This window comes from Motacilla alba, chromosome 3 (genome assembly GCF_015832195.1).
Source record: "Motacilla alba alba isolate MOTALB_02 chromosome 3, Motacilla_alba_V1.0_pri, whole genome shotgun sequence".
Classification (NCBI taxonomy): domain Eukaryota; kingdom Metazoa; phylum Chordata; class Aves; order Passeriformes; family Motacillidae; genus Motacilla; species Motacilla alba.
Window position 1 is genome coordinate 49,488,901 of NC_052018.1, and position 22,963 is coordinate 49,511,863.

The 22,963-nt window shown below is 38.2% G+C and overlaps 2 protein-coding genes across 8 annotated transcripts in view; one reads left to right on the plus strand and one right to left on the minus strand.

Annotated features, from left to right (window-relative positions):
- Nucleotides 1-22,963, minus strand: part of CEP85L (centrosomal protein 85 like) — a 132,802-nt gene that overhangs the window by 31,103 nt on the left and 78,736 nt on the right. The window lies entirely within an intron of this gene.
- PLN (phospholamban) lies at nucleotides 9,496-19,492 on the plus strand. 2 transcript variants are annotated; one of them, XM_038133934.1, is made up of 3 exons: nucleotides 9,496-9,800; nucleotides 13,980-14,014; nucleotides 16,578-16,660. In XM_038133934.1, exons 1-3 carry the CDS (start codon nucleotides 9,544-9,546, stop codon nucleotides 16,613-16,615), a joined length of 330 nt encoding a protein of 109 aa, XP_037989862.1. In that variant the 5' UTR covers nucleotides 9,496-9,543; the 3' UTR covers nucleotides 16,616-16,660. The 2 variants fall into 2 exon arrangements, with proteins under 2 accessions (XP_037989862.1, XP_037989863.1); XM_038133935.1 differs by having other exon boundaries at nucleotides 9,544-9,800; nucleotides 16,578-19,492.

Sequence of the window (22,963 nt, forward strand, 5' to 3'; positions counted from 1 at the left end):
ACAAATGAATTAAGAGCAAAGCATAGCAAGTACACGGTTGCTGGGATACGACAAGAGATGGGAGAAAACAAAAGCTAAGGTCAGGCAGCTATTCACCATGGAGGAAAAAAATCTTAAATAAATAAAAAAGCAAGCAGAGATTTTTTACAGATGGCATAGTTACAGGGTTTTGATAGCAACCGCGTGTTCACTTAAATGTGGCATAAATGTACACTGCTATCAAAGGGAGGGGGCCTGTTCTCCTGCCTCTTCTCACCACTTCAAACATTCATACCTTTCAGCTCCCTCCTGACAGCCCCAGGCCCACACACATGAAGGTTATTTGCATCTCAGTCAGACTCTTATCAGATTCATTGCACTGAAGGCCATGTGAGATCTAGCACTGGCACACACTCTTAAGTGGGAAAGCAGTGTACAAGACAACACATTTTGCAGTGGCACAGCTTTGTGCTTGATTACTATGAACATGACCACAAGCTGAATTATCTCAACTACAGGCACTGCCAAACTCGTCCAAAGTATCACTGTATTGACTGAGTATTTTCCAAGCTTCTGAAAAAACCCCTATTATGCAGTTGCAATGACATTGCAAAGTTACTGGCCACTACCTGGTGTTTAGATAAGCAATCAGTTCAAGAAAAGGAGCTTGCACATGAAGATGGCGTAACAGAATAAAACCAAAAGCCTCCTGTACTTAATTTTCAAAATAATGTTCCCTGTGTTGGCTCTATGAGTTATGATAGCACACACAGGACCAGCAGCACAGTCCTAGCCTGCAGTCAGAGACTGCATGTGTAAGATCCTTATGTGTTCAGAATCTGCATTCAGCAGGGGATCCTGAATAAAGCAGAAATATAGCAGGGGATTTGCAAGGGAAGGGAACTGGAATTCTGGTCACCACTTAACTGGCAAGGTTTTATTCCTTCTAGCATCCCTGATGGTACTGTGCAAAAGCCTCCAAGGACAAAGAAGTCAACAGATTAACTCTGAAAAGAGTTTGCATGATACCTAGGGATGCACATTGCTAGGGCAGAGACAAGGGCAGTCTCCTAGAAGAGGCTGCAGCCACCCAGCAGTCCTCCCTGACTTTACTGACTCCTCATCTCTGACCTCCAAGCCACTATGTTCCATGGCACTCCCAGAGCTGCACATGGGATAATGATACACCCTCCTCTGCTTATCTTCCCCTGAACAACCACACTTTGCTTGCTTTTATGTGTTCTTATAGCATTCCTCCATACTCCATGCAACACCAATATTATTTTTGTCATAAATCCTTCCCATTTATATTCTGGCAAATGTTATGAACACAAAACACTTCTAGGTGCCACTTAATATGACGTTAAAAGCAACAGTGCCTGGAATTTTCCACTGATAACAGCTGGGTCTTTCCTAAGTATAGAAGCACTTGTTTTATTAAGTGTTCATTTTATCTTCCCACTGCATTGAAATCCAAATGTTCTTTACTATAAAAAAATTTTAAACATCTGGAGAGGAAAGGGAACTTCCACAAAAACAACTTTTTTTTTCTTTTTTAAACTTTTAGTTGAAGTTTCACTGTTAAATGCATTATTTCCTTTTGTTTCTTATTCTGTCCTGGAAAGCAAAGTGACTACAGTTATTCAAAAAAGACCATTGTTTTATGTGCTCAATAAATACAGGACACGTTATTCACTATAAAAACTTATGAACTGTACAAGTAAGACAGAAGTAGCTTAGAAAAAAAGGAATAGTTGGCAAAAATCAATCATGATGGCCATGAAAAATCAACATCCTCAACCAAGTTCTGATTGTTTATAAAAACCTTTAAGTTAAATGTACACTGCTAATACCTACAAATACCAGTTTTATGAATGCCAATCTTGATTGCTCACTGATTACTTACTATGCTTGCTCATGGCTAAAGTGGATGCAAGAAGTGACCTAGAGAGCAATCAAAAAAACCTCTATTTTTTGCTAGCCTGCACAAAATTTCTGAGGATGAGCAGAGCTGGCCATCAATCTTGCACAGAAGCTAAGAGGAGTCCTCCAGTAACAAGAAAGTAACAAAAAGAGAGTGCGATTTGAGTGAATATTAGAGGAAAAAACCAACAACCCATACTTACTCAGTAATTGGAGAAGAAAACTTAGAAAAACCTTATAAACACAGATTCAAATTCTCTTAAGAAACATGCAAACATATTGAAAGAGAGGGAAGCCACTATGAATTTAATGCGAAGCAGGAGCATACATTTGGGGAAAAGTGATGCTCTGCAATTTCTTTATCCAGGGTCTTGATTTTTCAAATGGAAGTTGTTGAGATTCTGTGAAGTGTGTTGGCCCCAAAACCAGAAAACTGAGCCTCTCCTTTCCTGCGTTCCATTTGCTTTAGCTTTTCAGGACTTTACAAGAAACATGAGCCATATGTGCAATACTCAGCACAAATAACTGAAGTTTAAAATAAACAAAAAAAAAAATCCCACAAAAATAAAGCAGAAATATTCAGATTATTTATATTAGAACAAATCCAAACATTCCCACAAACTCAAGAAAGTACATTTTATTTAAAAACAATAATCCAGAACTGGTCTCTATGAGCACTTGCAGAAAAAATGGAGTGAAATTACTGGAACATGTGCACTTCAAGTTTTGCACATGCAACTTCTGTGCATGTTACAGCTGATGGGGAAGGAATGATTAGATAATACACTCTTTTCCACTTCCTTTTAGGCTGATAAACCAAAACTATTAGCAGTAACTAAGACATCCTCTCACGCACACCTTTGTTCTTCTCCAGCTCTTATTACCACGAACACAGATTCAAAAAACAAGGAAAAAAAGACAAGGACACTCTATAAACAGTGGCAAGTGGGGGACTTAGTAAAGCTGCCTTGGTGGGGATTGGAAGACCAAACCAAGTTCTCTACTGAAACAGTCTCATGCAGAGTTAATAAGATCTGTGGCCATCAGAGCACTGCACAATGTGAGTACAGTATTCATTTACATTAATTGGTGACTACTTTGAAAAACTTCCATGGATGGGAAAATGAGAGGCATACTCATGTTTTCTGTCTCAACTCCAGGAATTCTTCCCAGACAGAACTAGTTGTTTCAGCCAGCAAACCAAGCAGAATAGCACATGGACCTACTGTAAAGATTAAATTGCTTCAAGCAGGGATTCTACCACCATCCCTATACAGCATCACATATATGATATATCATCACACAGACATTTCAGTCACTTCCCCCAGAATTTTGAAAAGTAAAAAAAAGGATTTTTTTTTTTTTAAACTCACAAGGAGACACCATGTAGTTGCATGACTCTCTGAATTTTAGATGCATTTACAGAGGCTCTGCACCTCTGGCAAATCAGATCCTGGAATCTCAAAAGTCAGGTATTTGAAAATCCAAACTTGAAACATGTGCATCCCTGATAAACAGAAGAAATGTGGTTAATTTAACACTGCACTGCGTGTGAAAGCAGCAACCACACAACCATGGAAGGTAGTCACATAATTTGTGTGTGGAGTAAGTGACGGATATTTGAACTGTTTGGCTTCAATCCAGATTGAACCTTTTCCACTTGAGTTTATGAGGGGTACTTGAAACACACTTGTCTCTAGCAAAAGCAGCAGTATGATGTAAGGGTGCATCCAAACATCCGTGTCAGTGTGTGAAGGTGTTTTCCTTCCTTACAAGATAAACTTGGGGGAGCCCTAGCACCTTCTTTATATAGGCAGAAAAGGCAGAGGTTCACACTAAAAAAATAATTATCACTTTCATCACCAGCAATTAGTACTTGTCACTTGTAGGTCTCCAAGTTTCTTACAAAGAAACTAGACTTATTCTACAGAAAGGAAACTGAGACAAGAACAAAGACAACTGGTCCCTTCAAAGAGCACCAAAACACAGCAGATTCTCTAGTGTGGAAAATTTTGTGAGCAAAATCCTGGTTTTAACAAATACAAATGAGACTACCTCTACCTAAAGAAAAATAAATATGTGTTGATTGCAGTAGGCTCATTTAGAAGGTGGGAAAATTCATGTTTCAGAATGAACTACTTTTGTTTTGATTTTCTAATTCACAGAGATGTTAATAATAATGTTATACCATGTACTCACATAACCAATTGATACAGAGGACTGTATTTCAAAACCATAGAACCAATAATTTTCAATAAAGGCCACAAAAAGAGGAAAAAAGCAAATAGTTTCTTTGATAAGAATGGAGTCATAAAAGCAGGGAAAAAGCTCTCCACATCACCTCAGTGGTCAGGAAGCTACAGACAAAACAGTCTGGACATTACACTTGACAAAGCTTCCATGCTCCAGTGACTGATCACAGAACTTCCATGAGAAAGCAGCTGCCTGAAACAGAATATATAGTCAGAAAATATCCGCAAGACCAGGAAATCTCTTCTTGCTACTCAAAGCTGGCCTGAACCAAGGAGTAGAGCCATGCTTTTATCTGGCACATTCTGCAACAGAATAAAGAAAAAGATGAAGTTTTGTACCTCAAATCCTCAGGTAATGAAATTCAGGATCCCAATTTTCTGGAGGGCTTTTGTGCTGAATGCTTTTTCCCCCGTTTTAGCTATGAATTGCATGAAACAAAGATAAGGAGCAATAGATAGCCGATGCTCACCATGGGAATTAGTCTTATTTACAGTCACTCAATAGAGGGAAGGAGAAAAGAACCCCAAACTTCAGAGCAATGGACGGAAGTGAAGAAAAGACACACACCATTCTGTAACACCAAGCAAGAGAAAGAAAGGCGTTGCTGGCTCCCACTTCTCAAAGTAGAGCCACATGAAAATTAGCCTGAAAACTCTTTAAAAGCCTGATTTACACCATCTCCATGTTGATCTGAACAAAGATCCCCACTGAGACCACTGGTCTACTTGCTGCCCCTCCACACTACCTGAGGGTGATCACTGCAATAATCTGCACAAGAGAATCTTTCAACTTCTAAATGATGCCAAGAATTTCCTCATCGGGCAATATTTATGCATTTCTGTTGGGACAACTTTCAGCTGAAGATAGGTAGCAGCAAAAGCTAAAGCCCAATCGTTTCTCCTCAATTCTGCAGTTACGCTTTCAAGTGGAGATAATCCAGCACCACCACTTGGCAACTGAAACGTGGTCTTCCAACTTTATCTCTCCTTCATGTGCCTTTGTCCCGCTGTTCATCTATCACTCACAACATGTCAAATAACACAACTAATCTCTGTGCTTCCCAGAACAGTTTATCTGAAAGACACTCAACACAGTTTCTTAGGTATAAGGATCTCGGCACACCACCTAAAGCACATTGTTCAGCTTAACCAACTGAGGACACCAGTAAGCACTAAAATACAGTGTTCCCAGGCGTTTCATAGAAATAAAGAACCTTCCCTGTAATGAAGATCATTGAATTTCCTATCCTGTCTCATGTTGCTGTTTTGAAGACACTTTGCACCATTGAAGATAACTGCTCTTAGTAAATTATTTGACCTTCATTAACCTAGTAAAAAGGTAAACTTCATTGCTGTGAAAGCCACAAGGTATTTACAAGAACACAGCTTTTTGTGCTGTCAATATTTTGTTGAAAAATAAACCACCTACATGGGTCAAATCTGTGCTAATTATGTTTTCTCCACATGAAATAAGTGCTTCCTAACGGGGTTGGGAAGAGGAAGGACACAGCCAATTTTCAGAGCGAGAGCCAGTCAAAATTTCTTGTTTCCCTTCTCTTCTAACACTGGGTCAAAGCACCAAAGACAATAAACAGGCATGACACACTTCTGCACCCTGCGTTCTACTTTAATAGTTTAAGGTTTGTGCCAGTAACAGCAACTGAAACAAAAACATTCAAGATGACCTTTCAAAAAATGTCTTTGGTCAGTAACAAATCAGATGACTAGTACTATCAGAGCATTCACCATTCCCAAAAAGAGAAATATTTCAGACCAAGTCTTCTATTAATTTATTTTGTACTTTTTTCTTAATCACTTTGCCATGGTATGTTTTACAAGCTGCTGCCTCAGAAAGTAATTTCATCTTGCTTGTAAGGAAGAAAAAAAAATCTGAAGATCAAATTAATTTAATGTCTGTCAAATCGTTAGGAGAAGTAAATACATCTTGTCCCAGAGGACAATAACATGATGCAAAGCTGAGATTTCTCAGCAGAGCTGTTTCCTATAACACTAACAAAGACCGTAAGTCTCACTATACAAAAGCGGGAACATCTGCGGCCTCAGAAAGGCAACTTCCTCCACATAAATCCAGAAGATTGATATTAAGACTACAGATGTGGGTGAGATTCACTGAAGTCAGTAATCATTAAAGGAGGCATCAAGTAAAACATATAAGCAAATGGGTCATAAGTCGATCAAATTCAAGTAAAAAACCTTAAATGCATTTAAAAAGTTATTATCTCTCAATTGATTAGGTTGTCAGTCTAACTGGTGTGATTCTGGAATACTTTTCACATCAGCACTGAAAATACTGGTTCTTCTGTACTTCTGGAGGAGGGAAAAACTCACATTTTCCTTTAAAGTGTATCAGGCTTGCAGCACAAACATAATGGAAGGATACATTAGCTGGGTCCTTTCTCTTTTGAGAACCTTAAAAAGGGTTCTGTAAGCCACATCTGCTACTACCTGGATGGCTACAAGCAATTACCCATCACAGAATTAGGTCAGAAAACTACTGGTTACAAAAAGGAAAGATCTCATTTTAGAGTTCAGCTTCAACACCAAACTCTGCTACTCTGTCCCACACACACACAAATTATTGCACATTTGTGGGACCATTCACATCTCCCTTCTGTGTGTTTTTTGTTACTGTTAAACCAAACGTGCCAACACAAGAACTTCTGCTGTGTGAGATCACAGAGACACTTTTGTAGTGTGAGAGAAAACTGCAACAGCATCATGGAAAAAACTCACTAACTGGAGTATTCGGACTTGCTGTTGAATTTCTTTACCCATATACTATTAACAATTTGACTCGGGACGCAGTCCATTTCTATACAGAGTCATGATTATCAGCGGACCAGACAGTGACACCTGAAACTTTACAGATTATACAGGTGGCCAGTGTCTACAGCTGGAATTTTGAAAACTAGCACAAGAAAGGAAGAAATAATCCAGGAAATTATTACAAATGTGAATAGAAGTCTTACAATTATTATTTAAATAAAGGAGCTTGTGAGCTGAAGTACAACACGTCTCTTTTTTAGACATTATCCCAAACACCAACCGGATCTCTAATTTCTGAGAAGAAACATGTTCTAGTGGTAGATTCCTAATCCCCCTGGAGAAAGCCCAGATCACATCTCCATTTAAGGTCAAGCAGGCAACAGCTGCACATTTTTGTTCCCTAGAACAAAATGCAGCAGACCAAAACCTTCAACACAGATTCCTTTTTTAAAGCTTTTCCTTTCTCATATCCACAGGTGTCTGGACCTGCTCACCCAGGAATGAATGAAAAACAGTACAATGATGTGCTCATATATCGTGTTTGTACTTGTCAGACTTGACATGTCCCATAAAGCAGTACTTTGGCATCTGCCTCAGAACCCCACCAAAACCTCCATGAGTTACATGAGGGAATATAACTAACCTGAACTAGAAAAATATTCTCAAGAGAGTATTCCTAAACAAGGAATGTTTTCAGAGAAACAACATTAATACAACATCTAAAACACTCATGTGGTGTACATATTATTGCTATTTGGCAAATACATTTTCCATCTTAAAATTCTTATCAGAGTTGACATTTAGAGAAGATGTGTATTATGTTTCTGATGAAAGCCTAATATTTTTTCAGTGCCTTAATTTGTACATTTGTTTATCACTTTAAAATGGAGACCAAGCTATGACTATGTCAGCAGCTCACAAACAAAATCAAATCCTCTCCAAGGTATCTCATTTCTAAAAAGCTCCAATTCATTAACAAAAAGAGTGAAGAATTTGGGATAGTGTAACTAAGTAATGTGACAATTTTACATCAATTTTTTTTTAAAGGGAGGAATGGCACTGCAGCTGTTACAGTGCTGGATGTTGGACTTCATAACAAAATCTAGAGGGTGAATTTCAATAGTACAAGCAAACAACAGTAAAACAAACAATAGTAAAAGCAAACAATCCAATGCTAGCACTTCTCTTGGATGACAGCATACAATAAAAACATGAAACTTCCCTCATAAAAAAGCCAAATACAGTTTGCTTGACTGTGAGAGATTTATAACATTAATAATGCCATTATAAGTAAATTATGAAACACTTTGCACCAGTGAAGAACCATCACTCGTCACTGTAAAGATATTCAATTAACTTTCAACTGAAATATGTGACCCCAGACTTCCGGTGTTTGATACTAAAGGCCAACAGAAAGCAGGCAGATTTATGATACTAAAACCAAGCTGCTAACTTCAACTGTGATATAACCAATTTGCAGAGGAGCTAAATCATATTTACAAAAATAAAAACAGAGCTCAACTTGAAACAGGGTTGTACATCACCTCCAAAGCCCTTCTCTCTCTGGTTTGAATGATGTACCACAGCAGGGCTTCCAGGGAACAAAAAACCCGAACTAAACCAAAAAAAACCCCATCCTGTCTGGGTTCCTGCTTAAAGCCGAGCACTCATTTATGCTAAACAATTATTGTCAAAACTGAATCTGTAAGTGTTCAGAGTTTGGCTGAGCTTCTGTATTTTTGCCTGCAATTTCCCAGTGAGGAAAAGGCCCATGCTGTCAGTTGCATCCACACAGAAAGCCTGATGCTGGATGCTCTCACTTGACAGCTTAATCCTTTTGTATCCAGTAAATCCTTCACTTCCCCAATGCACCAAACCTACTCCATACATGCACTATGTTGTCACTTCTCAACACAGGAAAGTATACGTAAGATAACCTGTAAAGTAGCATCAAGCTGCTACTCCTATCCAAACAAAGAGAAAGGGTTCTCAAAAAATTCACTTAAATAGTTTCCAGCCACAGAAAGTGGAAGGGGAAGAAAAAATGTGGAAGTGTTTTAAAGGAAAAATAAATACTTCAAAATTTATAGTAATGATAAATTTCAGAGATGAACTTTGGGAAAAAAAATCCTCTAACCCACCCATTAGTGTTTAGAAGAGACTTGAAATACAGAAAAGTTATTTCAATTTAAGCACCGTGAGAAGAAAGATTATCTTGGGAAGTATTCATCATACTCTTTAAACTGAAAACCAGGTATATAACAGAATTATCAAAACCACCTATATTGAAAGTGTAGTTTAAAAAATACCTCAGACAAAAGAAAACCATTCCAAGTCAAACACCCACAAGAAACCTATCAGGCCTCACTATTCAGGTTTTTCTATAAAGAAGAAACATTGTTGTAGCAAAAGTAACATATCCAAAGCAGCTCCCTGAGTAAGCTCCCATTTAAGTTCCTGTTTAAAAAAAGGCAGGGTGGCAGGGAACAGCTCTCTTTGCTACCCTAGTGAAGCATGCAGCCTCCCAGATTCCCTCATCCTGTGATTGAGCAGGTGGTCTCCCTGGCACACAGGCCCTTTCACAAAAGGAAAGGTGCTGCCCATGTTTAATGCATTACTGCTGGGAACAAGTTTAGAGGAGCCACTGCCTGTGTCAGAAGGCAAATGGGACCAATCAACTTGTGAGCTGCTGAGTGACACTGCGAGTCCTGCCTCTGAAACTTTTGTTATTTTTTCCCCTCAGCCTACTTCAATTGTTTCCACAACTTGGTCACAGACTCGGAGAAATTGCCAGAGATCGACAGGCAAGTCCCACAGCCCGGAGCAAGCTCCTCTGTGCTTCGCTAAGTCACACCAGGGGTAAGGAACCTCTCTTCTGTGTAATCCTTTAAATCTTGCAGGAAACAATGCTGTAAGTGTACTTTTCTACAAAAACCTCCTCTACTCAAAGTAACAGCTGGTTTTAACTGTTTATCAAAAATATGGAAATATAGGCATTATACCTCTGAGACAAAGATATACTGCTGTGCAGGGAGTCTTTCAGCAACAGTAAAGGCAACATTATTTCCTATATGTTCATAGGACACCGGCTGTCCTTGGGGAGATGATTTATACAAGTGGTATTGCACAAGAAGGTGAGAAGGTTTCATCATGTTTCTCACACCTTTGTCTTTCCTTTTAAATTTAATACATTTTGCTAGTTTTTTCTTTTGTCTGTTTGGTCTTGGTTTTTACTCCAAAATCTACAAAGAGAATAATTCTCTTAAAGTTTTGTAAAGGCATTATTTTTCCCAAAGCTGCCTGTTCACAGACCAGTAGGGGCAAGAAGCTCTTTCACCATTAACTCTGTAAAACATTTTTCTGATCTAACACATTGAGAGAGCAAACCTTTTTTTGCTATAAGATGAAAAATTACCCTTAATTAAAAAATTTAAGTGATTTATAGCACTACTAGAACTGTAATTATACCATGTTATTCCAAGTGCAGTTCAAGCTACACAATCCATGTAGTGTTTTTGCTTTGACATCCATTAAAATTTTATTTTCTCCTGTTGTTCATTGTAACTAACACAACACTTGTCCTAGATTGCTTCTAATAACTGAGAAATAATTCAGCTAGGATATGTAACATCATGAACTGAATTTCAAATGCAGAAAAGAATCAATTTATTTCTAAGGGAAGCACAGACATGTTGTACAATGAAATACAATCCTGGCTCTAAAATTACTGAAATAAGGTGCATCTCAGAGAAACATGTCACATAGAGAACATTCAATATTTACATATACAACTATTTTAAAAAGAAATACAATTGTTGAATATGAATGTCTCTAAGGCACTTATGCTCCTTAACAATCTTGTTCTCCCCTTTTATCAATTGACACCTTACTACTTATGTCTACATATGGTTATAGAAGAGACAAACCTAATATAGACTTGTAATTTTGTGAGGTGTGTTTTCCCTGTTAGTGAACAGATACACTTAATTCCTTTTCCTGTTAGTGACTGGCAGGCATCAGGCAAGGATAGATCCAGGTGCTTGGTTTTGTGCTCGGCAGCCTTGTGCCAGTTTTGACTATTCAAGTGAGAGAAATGTCTGGACATGCTGTTACTCCTAAGGCAAACAATCTGGTACAGAGTTCTCTAGAAGCTGTTTTCAGTAGGCAGAAGCTGCACTTCAGACTTCCCAATGCCTACAAAGAGCAAAAAGATCCCAAGATAGAGTTTTTTTTCAAGGGTGAAGTTATACATGAAATGTATTTTCAAGTGAAGAGAGGAGTTAAGGTTTATTCTACCACTCAAAAAATCTTTCTCTTCTACCACAAATATTGCATATGCAGACCTTTAAAAATACAGACTTTATGCATACACACATACACTTAACTGCTGTAGGCAGCTCTTCACTGGAAGCTGGAATGCATCCCATAGCTACAGCTTAGCTGCACCATCATCTCAATTTTGTCTGGTTAGAGTTCAGTAATTTAATGGAGATGAGAGAGTGGCTCAGCTGTTAAACTAAATTTAAAAATTTCACACTTATAACATCCTGTGTCACAGACATCCAAACCCTGGGAAACAACCTACAGTCATGATAGAGGCATGTGCTACAGCACAGGTGATAAGTGTTACAAATACAAATCAATGTGAAATTAGGCATTTAATTTACAGTAGGCAATTTTCTGCCTTTTTTTTTTTGCTACTCATTTGTCAAGATGACAATGCAATTGTTATTCAAGAGAGACTCAGATTTATGTATTACCACATTTTTGTTTTTAAAAGCTGCATTTATTTCTCATCCTTTGAGGAAGTTGGGAATATAGTGCTTCCATAGTGCTTTTCAACAGGAAACTCACTGAAATCATCAGTTTTTAACTGATAATGTAAAGGTAATTTTCACTGCTTTTTCAGGCCACCAGCAAACAAAAATATATGGGATACATGTACAGAACTACCACAGCAACTTTTTGTTTGCTTTAAGAATAATTTGATTTAGGAATAGAAAAGTACACCAGCTGGAGAAATAAAAAATACCACAAGGAAGTAAAGTTCTGTTCCCTAAAACTACAGGACACTTTAGAACTGAAGATTGCTTTTGATTTCTGGAGATTGAAAAAAGGCTAAACAGGACCTTCCTGGCACCAAGTAACTTCACAGAAGTTGAATTTATCTATTATATCCTTCTCCAACAATGCCGTATCATTGTTCCGTGACGTGCCAGAAGGTTTAAAAACAAAACTTGGAACATCCCCTTCCACTTCTGCCTTTTATACATGCTCGATATATTTCAATTTTTACTTTAATTCAAATTTCACTTAGACTATTTCCTATTAAAGGGACATTATGAACCACCATAGCTAAAACTCAACATGAAACAACTTGTTAGGTAATCAGTGAATGCAGCAGAGGATGGAGTTAATTTCCTAAAAGAAATTTACTAAGTAGAAGGCAGATCACATCAACAGGCTGGAATTGGTATACAGTTATTTCATGTTTTATTCTGATGAGGAGAACCCATGAGTATGGAAACTGAAGAACCTGCCCAAGATCCCACTGCATGGTCCTGAAGCAGTTGCAGGGAATTTAACCAACTTAAAAACTAGCCCAAAGCACTGGCTCCCAGGCTACTCTAATGAACCAGCACACATGTAAGTCCCAGTTATCCACAACATATGCAGATAAATTTCAAAACCCAAAATGACTGGTGTGTCACACTATTCATCAGTGTAATTTCTTGTCACCTACACCATTCACATTCTCATGGACTTGAAATACAAGTAGAGGCTCTTACTATTGGTCTTGTGTCTTAGAACACCAAAAACATCAGAGCTATTCAGAAGGAAGATTGTTGAAATGATGAATTTGTAAGAGAGGGGAAAAAAAATAATCTGTGTGAGTCTTCCCCTATGCTCTCTGAAACACACATGACACGTCAGTACAAAACAAACAAAAGGTAAAGAGAAAGATAAAATGAGTTTGTTTTTCTGTTACCAGCACTTCTCAAACTACAAGCTGAATTGTTGCTTCTTTCCCCATCCCAAGGAAATGTTGTCTCCATATGACTGAAAAAATGATATTATATGCCACAAGGCAGTGCCTAAATCTTTAATCAACATATCTTCATAGTACTTTTTCCATCATTATTTTCATGGTTAATGAGAACTTTTTTTTCAATGGATAGAATTGAATTACTGGGGTTTTGGGACATCTCACTCTAAAAATCTATGCAACAGACTTATGCAACGTAACTTTAACAGCCCCTCGGGGCTTCACTTGGTCATGTGGAACTGCAAGAATTCATGTAAGTCAAACTTCTTCTATTCCACTGATATCACTGCTGCATTTAGTCAACATATGACAGGAAACAGGCTGTGGCATTTCCAAGGGAGCCAAATTTATCCCGTGTGACTTCAAAGGAGTCAATGCAGTTGCACCAGGAATGAGCATGGCCCACAGTTTTCACTTCAGTCACATACCCTCTCTCATTGTGAAGGGCACCCAGGAACAAAGATAAAAATAACCTAATACAAATCAGGGAAACAGTCACATGTCAGTGAAGTGGGAAGCAATAATTGTCATCAGTGACTCATTCTGAAGTATGGGGTATAAGGGATTCCCTACATAGTAACATACAGGGTCAGCCACGAGACATCTTCCTGCAGATGCACTCTGTGCCTAAGACAAGCCTTGCACATTCATTAACAGCACTCATAAAACCAAACTGCACAGCAATGCAGCCAACTGCTCCTCTTGTGTGATGCTCAGTCTTGTCACACAAGTCACACTTGGTGACTCCTAAAAAATATCAAATATAATTTGCCCTTTTGCTGCACTTTTGTTTCAAGAAGTGGTGTGTGCAAGCCCAATTCTTCTTTATATTGGCCTAAAACACCGGGGACCGAACAGCAGAGAGCAGCTACTATTTGTGACAATTACCAGTCTTTGTTTCTGTGTAATTATTTTCCAAGCTGTCCATTTTGACCTTGATGGCCCATATGCAGCTGTGTTACTGAATCTGTTTCTCTTTCTGCACACTTTAGGTGGGTGACAGCGCCATGGAGGATTAACAAGCAAGGTATGTGTTTATTAGTTGAACTCGAGCACTTGTAAAGACAAATTTGCTGAAATATAGACACAGAATTGGCTTCCTTTGCTTAGAAGAAAACTTACCTCACAGACAAGTGTAGGAAGTTAAACAACACACAGATGTGACAAAACCACATCAACTACTAAATCAAGAAGCTTAATCTATTTTGTCCTTTCCTCATTCCTTCTCTACAATGTCTTTCAGCTGCATGATGTATAGAGATTTTAACTTATGCTACCTGCCCTGATTCAAGATCCTTTTGTATCCCCTTCTGGTCACGTATGTCCAAATATCTGTTTTGGCCTTGCATCTGTGATGCCCAACCAGGTAATACTGCTTTTTATGGAAGCACTTCAGAGCCCAAGGGCCTTGCCCCCTGAGCCATGCAAGTGAAACATATGCAGCAACACTGCAGTGCAGGTGCCAGCATGAGTGCAGTTACACCTGATGCAGTAGGGTTGCATTAGTTCCTAATGAAATATTTAGAATAAATTACATTTATTCTGCATGTGCACAAGTACATTGATGCTGTTCCAATCCTTCTGTGGGCTCCAAGAAAAAAAAAATTAGGAAAGATAAATGTTGCTGCAGCAGGTCACACACAGCCCAAAGACCAAGAGTTGCACACATCTGACACTGAAAAAATGACATAAAATGCCGTGATGAAGTTACCCACAGGAAATGTTCTCTGAGCAGTGTCTGTCACAGAAGCTGGTTACACAAACTCCTCTCTATCCATGTAAATCCATTTGTGGTTCATCTACTGGGACTTCTCTGCAAGAGGATAAACAGTCTAATGCACTCCAGCCTATACTGGGCTGGGAGAATGAATGTGAATTCAGCCAAGAGACTTAAGAATTTCTGTGCATGTCTTGCTTTTACTGCACTTGGGACAGACCATAACTAGTAAAGAGCTAAGCAGAATATACTTGGCAAGCATTTTAACTGCTTAAATAGATGAAAACAGGTACAGCAAAAAGTCAAACAAAGATGAAAAACTGTAGTCACTACAAGAGTATGTTCTGGTGTTTGTTTTTTTCGCAATGAAGTTAAGATCAACTACACCTCAAAAAATCTTAACAAAATCTGAAGCACAGTTTGAGAAGGAGATGTCATCACTTGGAGTCCTCTAAGGGTATTAAAATAACCATGTGCAATCTGATTGCTTTTGAAAGTCTTTCTTAAATACCAACACTGCCACTGATAACATATGCATTCTGTTCATACAGTAACATTTCACTCTACAGCCCAACATGAAAGGATTAAAAAAGGAAGAGTCTGAAAGACACTTCAATTTCCTTTTAAGGTTTTTCCATTTTAGGCACATATAAAGACAAATTCATGGGCAAAGTATCTCTGATTCAGTCAGGATTGTCAAGTAATTTGGGCAGCAGACATCTAAGCAATTGTTTTCATCTATGTGGCATATATAATTTCACTTTTTTCCAAGAAAAACAAAATGAAGTGGTGACAAGGAGAGGCCTTCTGTGAAATATATGAACACAATATAAATTCATAAAATGTTTAGGGGTAAGTGCAGCTTTAGGAACAAAGTTTGACAGATCATCATCATCATTATTTTAAGAATCAAGTTTTCACATTGTGACAGCACCTACATTCAGAAGCCAACTCACCATGAGCTAAAATAGTGTATATCAAAGCCAGCTTCTTGCCAAGGAAGGTTTTCACAGGAGGGTTTTATGTTGCAACTACTTATTTGGAGTTTTAAAACAATTGATATCCTGTCTTCCATCTGCCGCTAAAAATACAGGAAAGATACACTTTAAATAGGAAAAATAAACTTTAAATCTAACACTCACTTAAAAGAAAAAGTTGTGTAAATGCTTTGTTTTGTTCCTCACAGCAGTCCTCTCCCTTTGCACCCACGTTTGTAACACATTGTCCAACATGCATAAAAAAAGATTTAGTCCTTTCTCTGTCTTGTCTGTTGAGAAGTAAGCTACTAAAATTCCCAACAGTGGTGATGCATTAGGTTTTAACTGCCCACCATAAAGAAATTTTTCTTGGGATGGAAATACTTCAACAAGAATTCTTTTCCTCCCTTCCAGCAAAAGGTACTGGTAAATCAGATTATTTGCCCTGTCAGTACCAGACAGTAGGACTAACCAGATCTCCTGGCTCAAAGGTCTGTGACTCTACTCTTATCATCAAGCCTTCACAAGTGCTTGAACAAATAAAGCAGAGAGGTGTGTGTGGAAAAGCAATCAGCCAGATTTTTCAGAGACCATGTGAGATAGAGAGCTTAGGATTTAAAGCAATAATCTGGGCAAAACCCAGATAATCCACAATTTCCATAGCACAGTTACTCAACTCTGCTAAGAAGCAGGTGCTCAGTAGCCTTCAGGAGGGGAAGCATAATACAGCACAAATCTAAAATTAAAATTTAATTAAAATTTTAAAATCCTGTTTTAACCTAAAAACACTGTAAAAGCAATCTGTTTATTTCATACTTTTTAGAACTTTAAAACAATCTCTATTTACACTCAAAAACACTTCTGCACTTTTAATTCTCTGCTTTCCTGCTTTCCAGCTCCGCAAAGGCTGTCTAAAACAAAGAGAAGATATTAGGCACTTTGCACTGTTCCTGACCACTGCTCTTCTTTCCTGCACTCCTAAAACCTCTGATTTTGCCCTCTGCTTTCTTGTTGCCATGGAGAAGGTCCAACATATGACCCGCTCTGCTCTGAGGAGAGCCTCAACTATTGAGGTCAACCCACAAGCACGCCAAAGGCTCCAAGAGCTCTTTGTGAATTTCTGCCTGATTCTAATTTGCCTCTTGCTGATCTGTATCATTGTGATGCTTCTCTGAAGTTCCAGCACTTCTCTGCTCTGTCCTCTAGGAAAGTCACCCCAGGGGGAAGAGAGACCTACACGTGCAACTCCCAGTGCAAGGATCCTCATGTGACAGGGGCTAGCACTTGGACTAGAGAGTGTGCCAACCAGTGCGCTGTTATCTTACTGCCTGCTCATGTATTAAAAACACATTTTCTGTGCAGAACAGTGTTTAGAGCCTGTAGTTACCAAGTTGTGCATGACTCAATTTGTCCGTCTCAACTAAGAGATGTCTTTACTACATGGGGAAAGTATCAGTAGATCAGATTATCTGCTCCGATCAGTAACAGCTGGTAAATTCAAAGTTTTAGTCATATAAACACCACCATCACTTTCCAGGGGCCTAAGTCTTTTTAGGTTTCTCTGAAAATCTTTAAGCCCTTGGAAGGGTTCCAAATCCATGCCCTCCCAAAGAAAAGCTTAGAGGTACACAGCCCTCAACACCTCCTGGGAAAATTACTGCTCTGCTTAGTTCAAAGGGCTGCATCTCTGCTTTATCAACTGAAGGCACTCAAATTGCTTTAGAGTTTTTCAAAGGAATATGAGAACGAACCAAAAATCTCTTCTAAATCAGAAAAGAAAAACTAGTTAATATGTTTTCCTCCTTATTTAAGGGATCTTATATATACAACATTTGGAAAGATTTTTTATTATATTTTACAGAAAAAAAATCGACACTACCATAACTGAAATAAAAAATATTGTTTTCCATAGTTATTTTACTGACATGACAACTGGCACAACTTGGATTCTCAGAGTTCTTAACATTTGCCTTTAGACAACTTAATTAAGGCCTGTTCCAATTTATGTAGTAATTTCCTTAGTTTAAAACTACAAAAAACTTGGAACTTGCCAATGTCACATGAGGTGGTTTACACCTGATGTGGCAAAGAGAAAAGCCTAGATCACCATTACTGTTGTGACTAAAGTGCATACAAATGGAAGCAACATCCCCATCTTCAGCTGCAAATTCCTGCTAGAGAACATGCAAGTACTTTCCTAAAATAAATGACAGATAAAAAAGTTCATTGTAAACAATTATGCACAGGAGGGGAAAGTACTGTAGAAATATGTTTTCAACATGTAAAAAAGATGACACTTCTGCTCCAGAAATTGTGAGTAACAAGACTGAATAGAAGACTTCCAACCCCACTAACCCTATTACATGCTGCTGGTATTAAGCAAAATTCCCAGAAATTTGATACACTTTCCAAATTTAAAGAAAGCTTAAGAATCAACAGGCAGAGGTCAGGCAGACATCCATTTTTTAAAGAGATATTCTTGTATTCCATTCTATGTAAACATTCTTAGTGATGAATACAAAAAATCAAAACAAGTTTGTTTTGTATTCTGCCTTTAAGACTTAATATTTCATGAGTAGAAATTGATAATGAGCAGCTGAGCAGGAAGGGAAGAAATCTTTGAAAAAACTTTGTATTCAATGGAATGCAAGTAAATCCAGGGGTGAATTTCCTATCTGGTGAGTAGGTATGTTGAGACCAAACTCTGAAGTAAGGTTACCCACTAGAGACAATTAAGATAGCTACTTGTACGAGGAGTAGGGTGAGCATTGGTGAGACTGGAAACACACCCCCACACTTGCAAGTTAGTATATGAGCATTTACTGATTTGAACTGTCAGTGTAAATCTCAATTTCCATTTCATGCATTCTGACCACTCTCACAAACTCATGAGATTTTAGCAAGTGTATTTCCCCTTTTAATCCTTCTTACTTTTCTTCTCTTTTCGAATCTGTATTTTTGTGATGGATAGAGTTTCTAGCTTTAGTTTGCTTTGGATGTGTTTCAAGAGACTTCAACTGGAAATAGACAACAGTTTTACAGTACTGAAAACCTGCTCCAGAAAGAAGTGTTAAGAGTAAAGCATCAGCACTGCATTCTGAGGACATGTTTGGGTTAGAGGTTTCACAAGCCAGTAATATAAAGGAGTCAGAGTAAAGCATTGCTAAAAAATGAAGCCGAATAAAAACAAACCCTCAAACTTCCTCTTATGTATCTGAAAACCCGTAAGTTATTTTAAAACAATAACCAAACAAGAACAAAGCCAAGTTATCAATAAACTGGAAGCCTTACGGCTATTTTACAGCAATGCAGATATATTACATATATACTGTATGGTTCATTTGTGTCTTAGGCTTCTGTTGATCAAAAAATCTGTTACTATCCTCTGTTTCACCAATTGACAACTGAGCCCAGAAATTTCAAAAAAAGCCTTTTGTAGATAATACAATCTTCTTTGTAGACTTATACAAGCTTTAAAAATAATATCTACAGTATTTTTATTTAATAGAAGGACTGCTTGAAAAATATTATTGCATAAAATATATCCAATTGTTTAGAAAGAAGCATCTATTCTATTACTTACTTATTATGTGAAAAGAAGCTAGTCATCACACAGCTTTCTAATTCTCTAAATCTCTATTCTGTTTTGGTTTTCAGGAGTAGTCGTGACTATTTTGCAATGTCCAGGTCACTTACATGTACCTGATTCCCACTCAGTAGCTAGTGCTTGTAACTATTTCTAATTAATTTTCTGCAAATGTAATCAAAAAGTTTAGCACTTTTATGAGTCATAATAAAAATTGCAAACATGTACAGCACGTAGCTTGGATTCAGTTAAGTTTTTAGTTCTCTGCTCCACTCCACCCAAGCCTAAATCTTTTTCCTAAGGTCATTTTACACACTAATAGTGAATAAAGACAGCTAAACAGGCAACAATGTGGTTTTACTCTCCCTCTGAAAAAAAAAAAAAAAAAACCAACTTCCATGACAATTTTATACTGGGAAGGAGCTGAATCAGGAACCATTATATGCTGGTTTTAAAGATGTGTTTCCTCAGCCAACTCCTCAGCAAAAAATGATACAACAATTGATTTAATAATTGAATAATTGATATTATTCTCTATGTGAAAACATGACCCATTTAAAAATTGAAACTTTGCTCTAACCAAGACTAGCCAGAAGGTGTTTTAGAAGGCAGCAGATACTTGCATTTCTTTAATAACTGTTCTACATCAATTTAGCAACAACTTCCCTTCCTGGCAGAACTGAACCACTCATTGGACAGATAAAAGTAATGTGTTGTTACCTTAAACAAAATTATTCACACAACATGCACAAAATGTTTTTATGTAAGTTTTGCTACAACTACACCAATGGCCAATGGTATAACTAGGCCAGTGGTATCCTGGCATGCATTAGGAAGAGGATTCCCAGCTGGTCATGGGAGATGATCCTGCCACTCTACTCCACCACCCTAGTGAGGCTGGAGTGCCATGTCCAGTTCTGGGCTCCTCAGCACAAGAGAGACATGGAGCTCCTGCAGCAGGTCCAGCAGAGGATGACAAAGATCATAAAGGCACTGGAGGAGTACTTCTGTTAAGAGGAAAGTCTGAGGGAGCTGGGCCTGTTCAGCCTCCAGAAGAATTGACTGAAAGAGGGGACCTTATCAATGTCTATCTGAAAGGGGTGCCAAGAGGATGGAGCCAGGCTCTGCTGGGTGGTGCCAAGCAACAGGACAGGAGGCAATGGGCAGCAACTGATGCACAGGAAGTTCCATGTGAATGTGAGGAAAAACTTCTTCAGTGCAAGAGACTGTGCAGTGGAACAGGTTGCCCAGAGGGGCTGTGGAGTCTCCCTCATGGGAGATGTTCAAACACCACCTGGACACAATCCTGTGCCATGTGCTCTAAGATGACTCTGCTTGGGCAGGAAGATGGCAGTCCTCTCCAACCTTATCCATTCTGGGATACAGACAGAACAATAATCATAAAAAAATGAACACACTTTTTAATGTATGCTGAAACATACTTTAACTATATCCTCTGTGCCAAAATTAGAGCAGAGTAATTGAACACATTCATTTAGAGAGTGTTCCCATTTATATTTGGAAGCATATAAACACATTATAGATTACAGACCAGAGACCTGTATTTGTATGGCTATTAATGAATAGTGCCTAGGAGAATACAGCTGAATTTTTTTTGTGAAATCCTGCAAGATCCAGAGATGGCTTATTTAACAACAAATGCAATCCTTTTAGCTTTGACGTCCGTGGTAAAAAGTGGGGGGAAAAAAGAAGAAAAGAACAAACCAAAACCCAGACCATATTTATAAGGATTCTTTTAAGAACTGATGCTACCCTCAATAAGAAACCTGATAATTTAAATTAATTAACACAGGCCCTATATTTACTGTAGTAATATCTAATTGATTGCTTTATAAGCTTTTTCTTTTTTTTTAAGGCAAAATTATGCCAGAAGTTACACCTTTGTATAAAATGTAAAACTATAAAACACTGCCCTCTTGTGATCTTCCCTAAAAACGTAGCTGATTATTAAAAGCAAGTTTTGGCATCTGTTGGCAGTATTAGGGTTGAGTGGGTTTTTATGTTCTTTTCATTTATGTATATATATTTCTATAAATAAACCCCAATTGTTAAGTTATTAATGCTATCTTAAAATAAGTAATTGCATATGTGCTATTAAAAGCACTAAGGACACATCCTCTGCCAGCTCAATCCAGATTCTTGGAAAGGCATTTGCAAGACTGCAATGGACCTTACAAAGCACACTGCCAGCTAAACACGACTGCAGTGCACGATGCCAAACCCTGGAAGGGTAAGAAATACTTCTATTAATGGACAGACATTCTGCCCAGATAAGAAAGCAGGGGGCAGAGGAGTGTTTCACCTTTAGAAGTATTTTAGAAGTAAATTTTTAACAGTCTGTTGCTAAAAGAGACTAAGTCTTGAGAACATTCATTCTTCTGAAAATTCAATGGGCCTGAGAAGTACCATACACACTAATAAAGTCAATGAAGTGCCAAACTGTATAAGAAAATTCAAGTCCTTCCTCCAATTATTAGTTTTTCAGAAATCCTTCGGTACTGGAATGAAAGTTATCACTAACCTTAATTTTATTTCATTTTATTTTTAAGGTATTTGAGAAAAAAGGCTTGTAGGAGCATCCAGAATACCTTTCCAGAAAAAACCCAAACAACTAGCTATTTTAAGCATATCATTTTTTTCTTAAGTGGCAGAAACTAAAAAGCAGAGGAAGAGCTATGGACACAATGAAATTCATGTGAACCTAAACAGCTTACTGATGAAGGAGCAGCCCTAAGCTACAATTAAAGAGTCTGCTGCGGGCACAAGAGGGCAGACTGATGCACATTATGGATCTTGCCAACAACAGAGGTCTCAACCTGCTACTTAACTTTCTGCTCATTGTCTTGGTCCTAGTACTCGCATTTATCCTTGTGAAGCTGATGTGAACCTCTGCAAGGCTCTGCTTCCTTCTCAGATTTCACGCTGTGGATTTTGCAGCGATAATGTAGACACTTTAGACTACCTGAATGTAAGTAGGTGAAGACTGCAGAGGCTGAAATATCTGATAGTTACAGAGAATGTGTTGACACCCATAATTTATCAGAAAGCAATCCTAAGAGCTGTGCACAAGCTGTGCACCTGCCACTGAGTGAAGAAAGCACCTACAGCCTCACTGGGTACCTGAAGAAACCCAAGAATGCATCGGCAGCTGCTGTAGTTTCTCATTGCTACAGCTGATTGTTATTTAAAGACCTACAAATTATTTGCAGCATTCAAGGAACATAGTTTCTGCAAAAAAGGGACAGCAGAAATCAAATTTTTAAAATGGGATTTCTATAGAGCATATACTTAATAGGAAATGACCGCAGGAAGGCAAGCCAAAATGCCAGCTTTGAGCTGACAGCAAAAATCAAACTACCTGTGGAGAGAAAAGCACAGATGCTGTAAATGGAAACAAAGATATCCCTGAAAAGCAACTTGCAATAGCAGAGATGGGGATAAGTGAAGGTCAAATATGAAAACACCATTACTATTTAGACCTTTTTTTTGACCACCTGCAACACCTTAAAAGCAAGAAGCCTTCTGTTATCCATCGTATCAAAAGAAGTAGCTGTCAAAACAACTGAAAAACAAAGGGCCATTACCCAGGGTTATCATAACTCCAGCCACGAAACTCTCAGCACCAGCACATACCCCAGCAGTAGGCACAGCTGCACAAACCCAAGATGCACTACA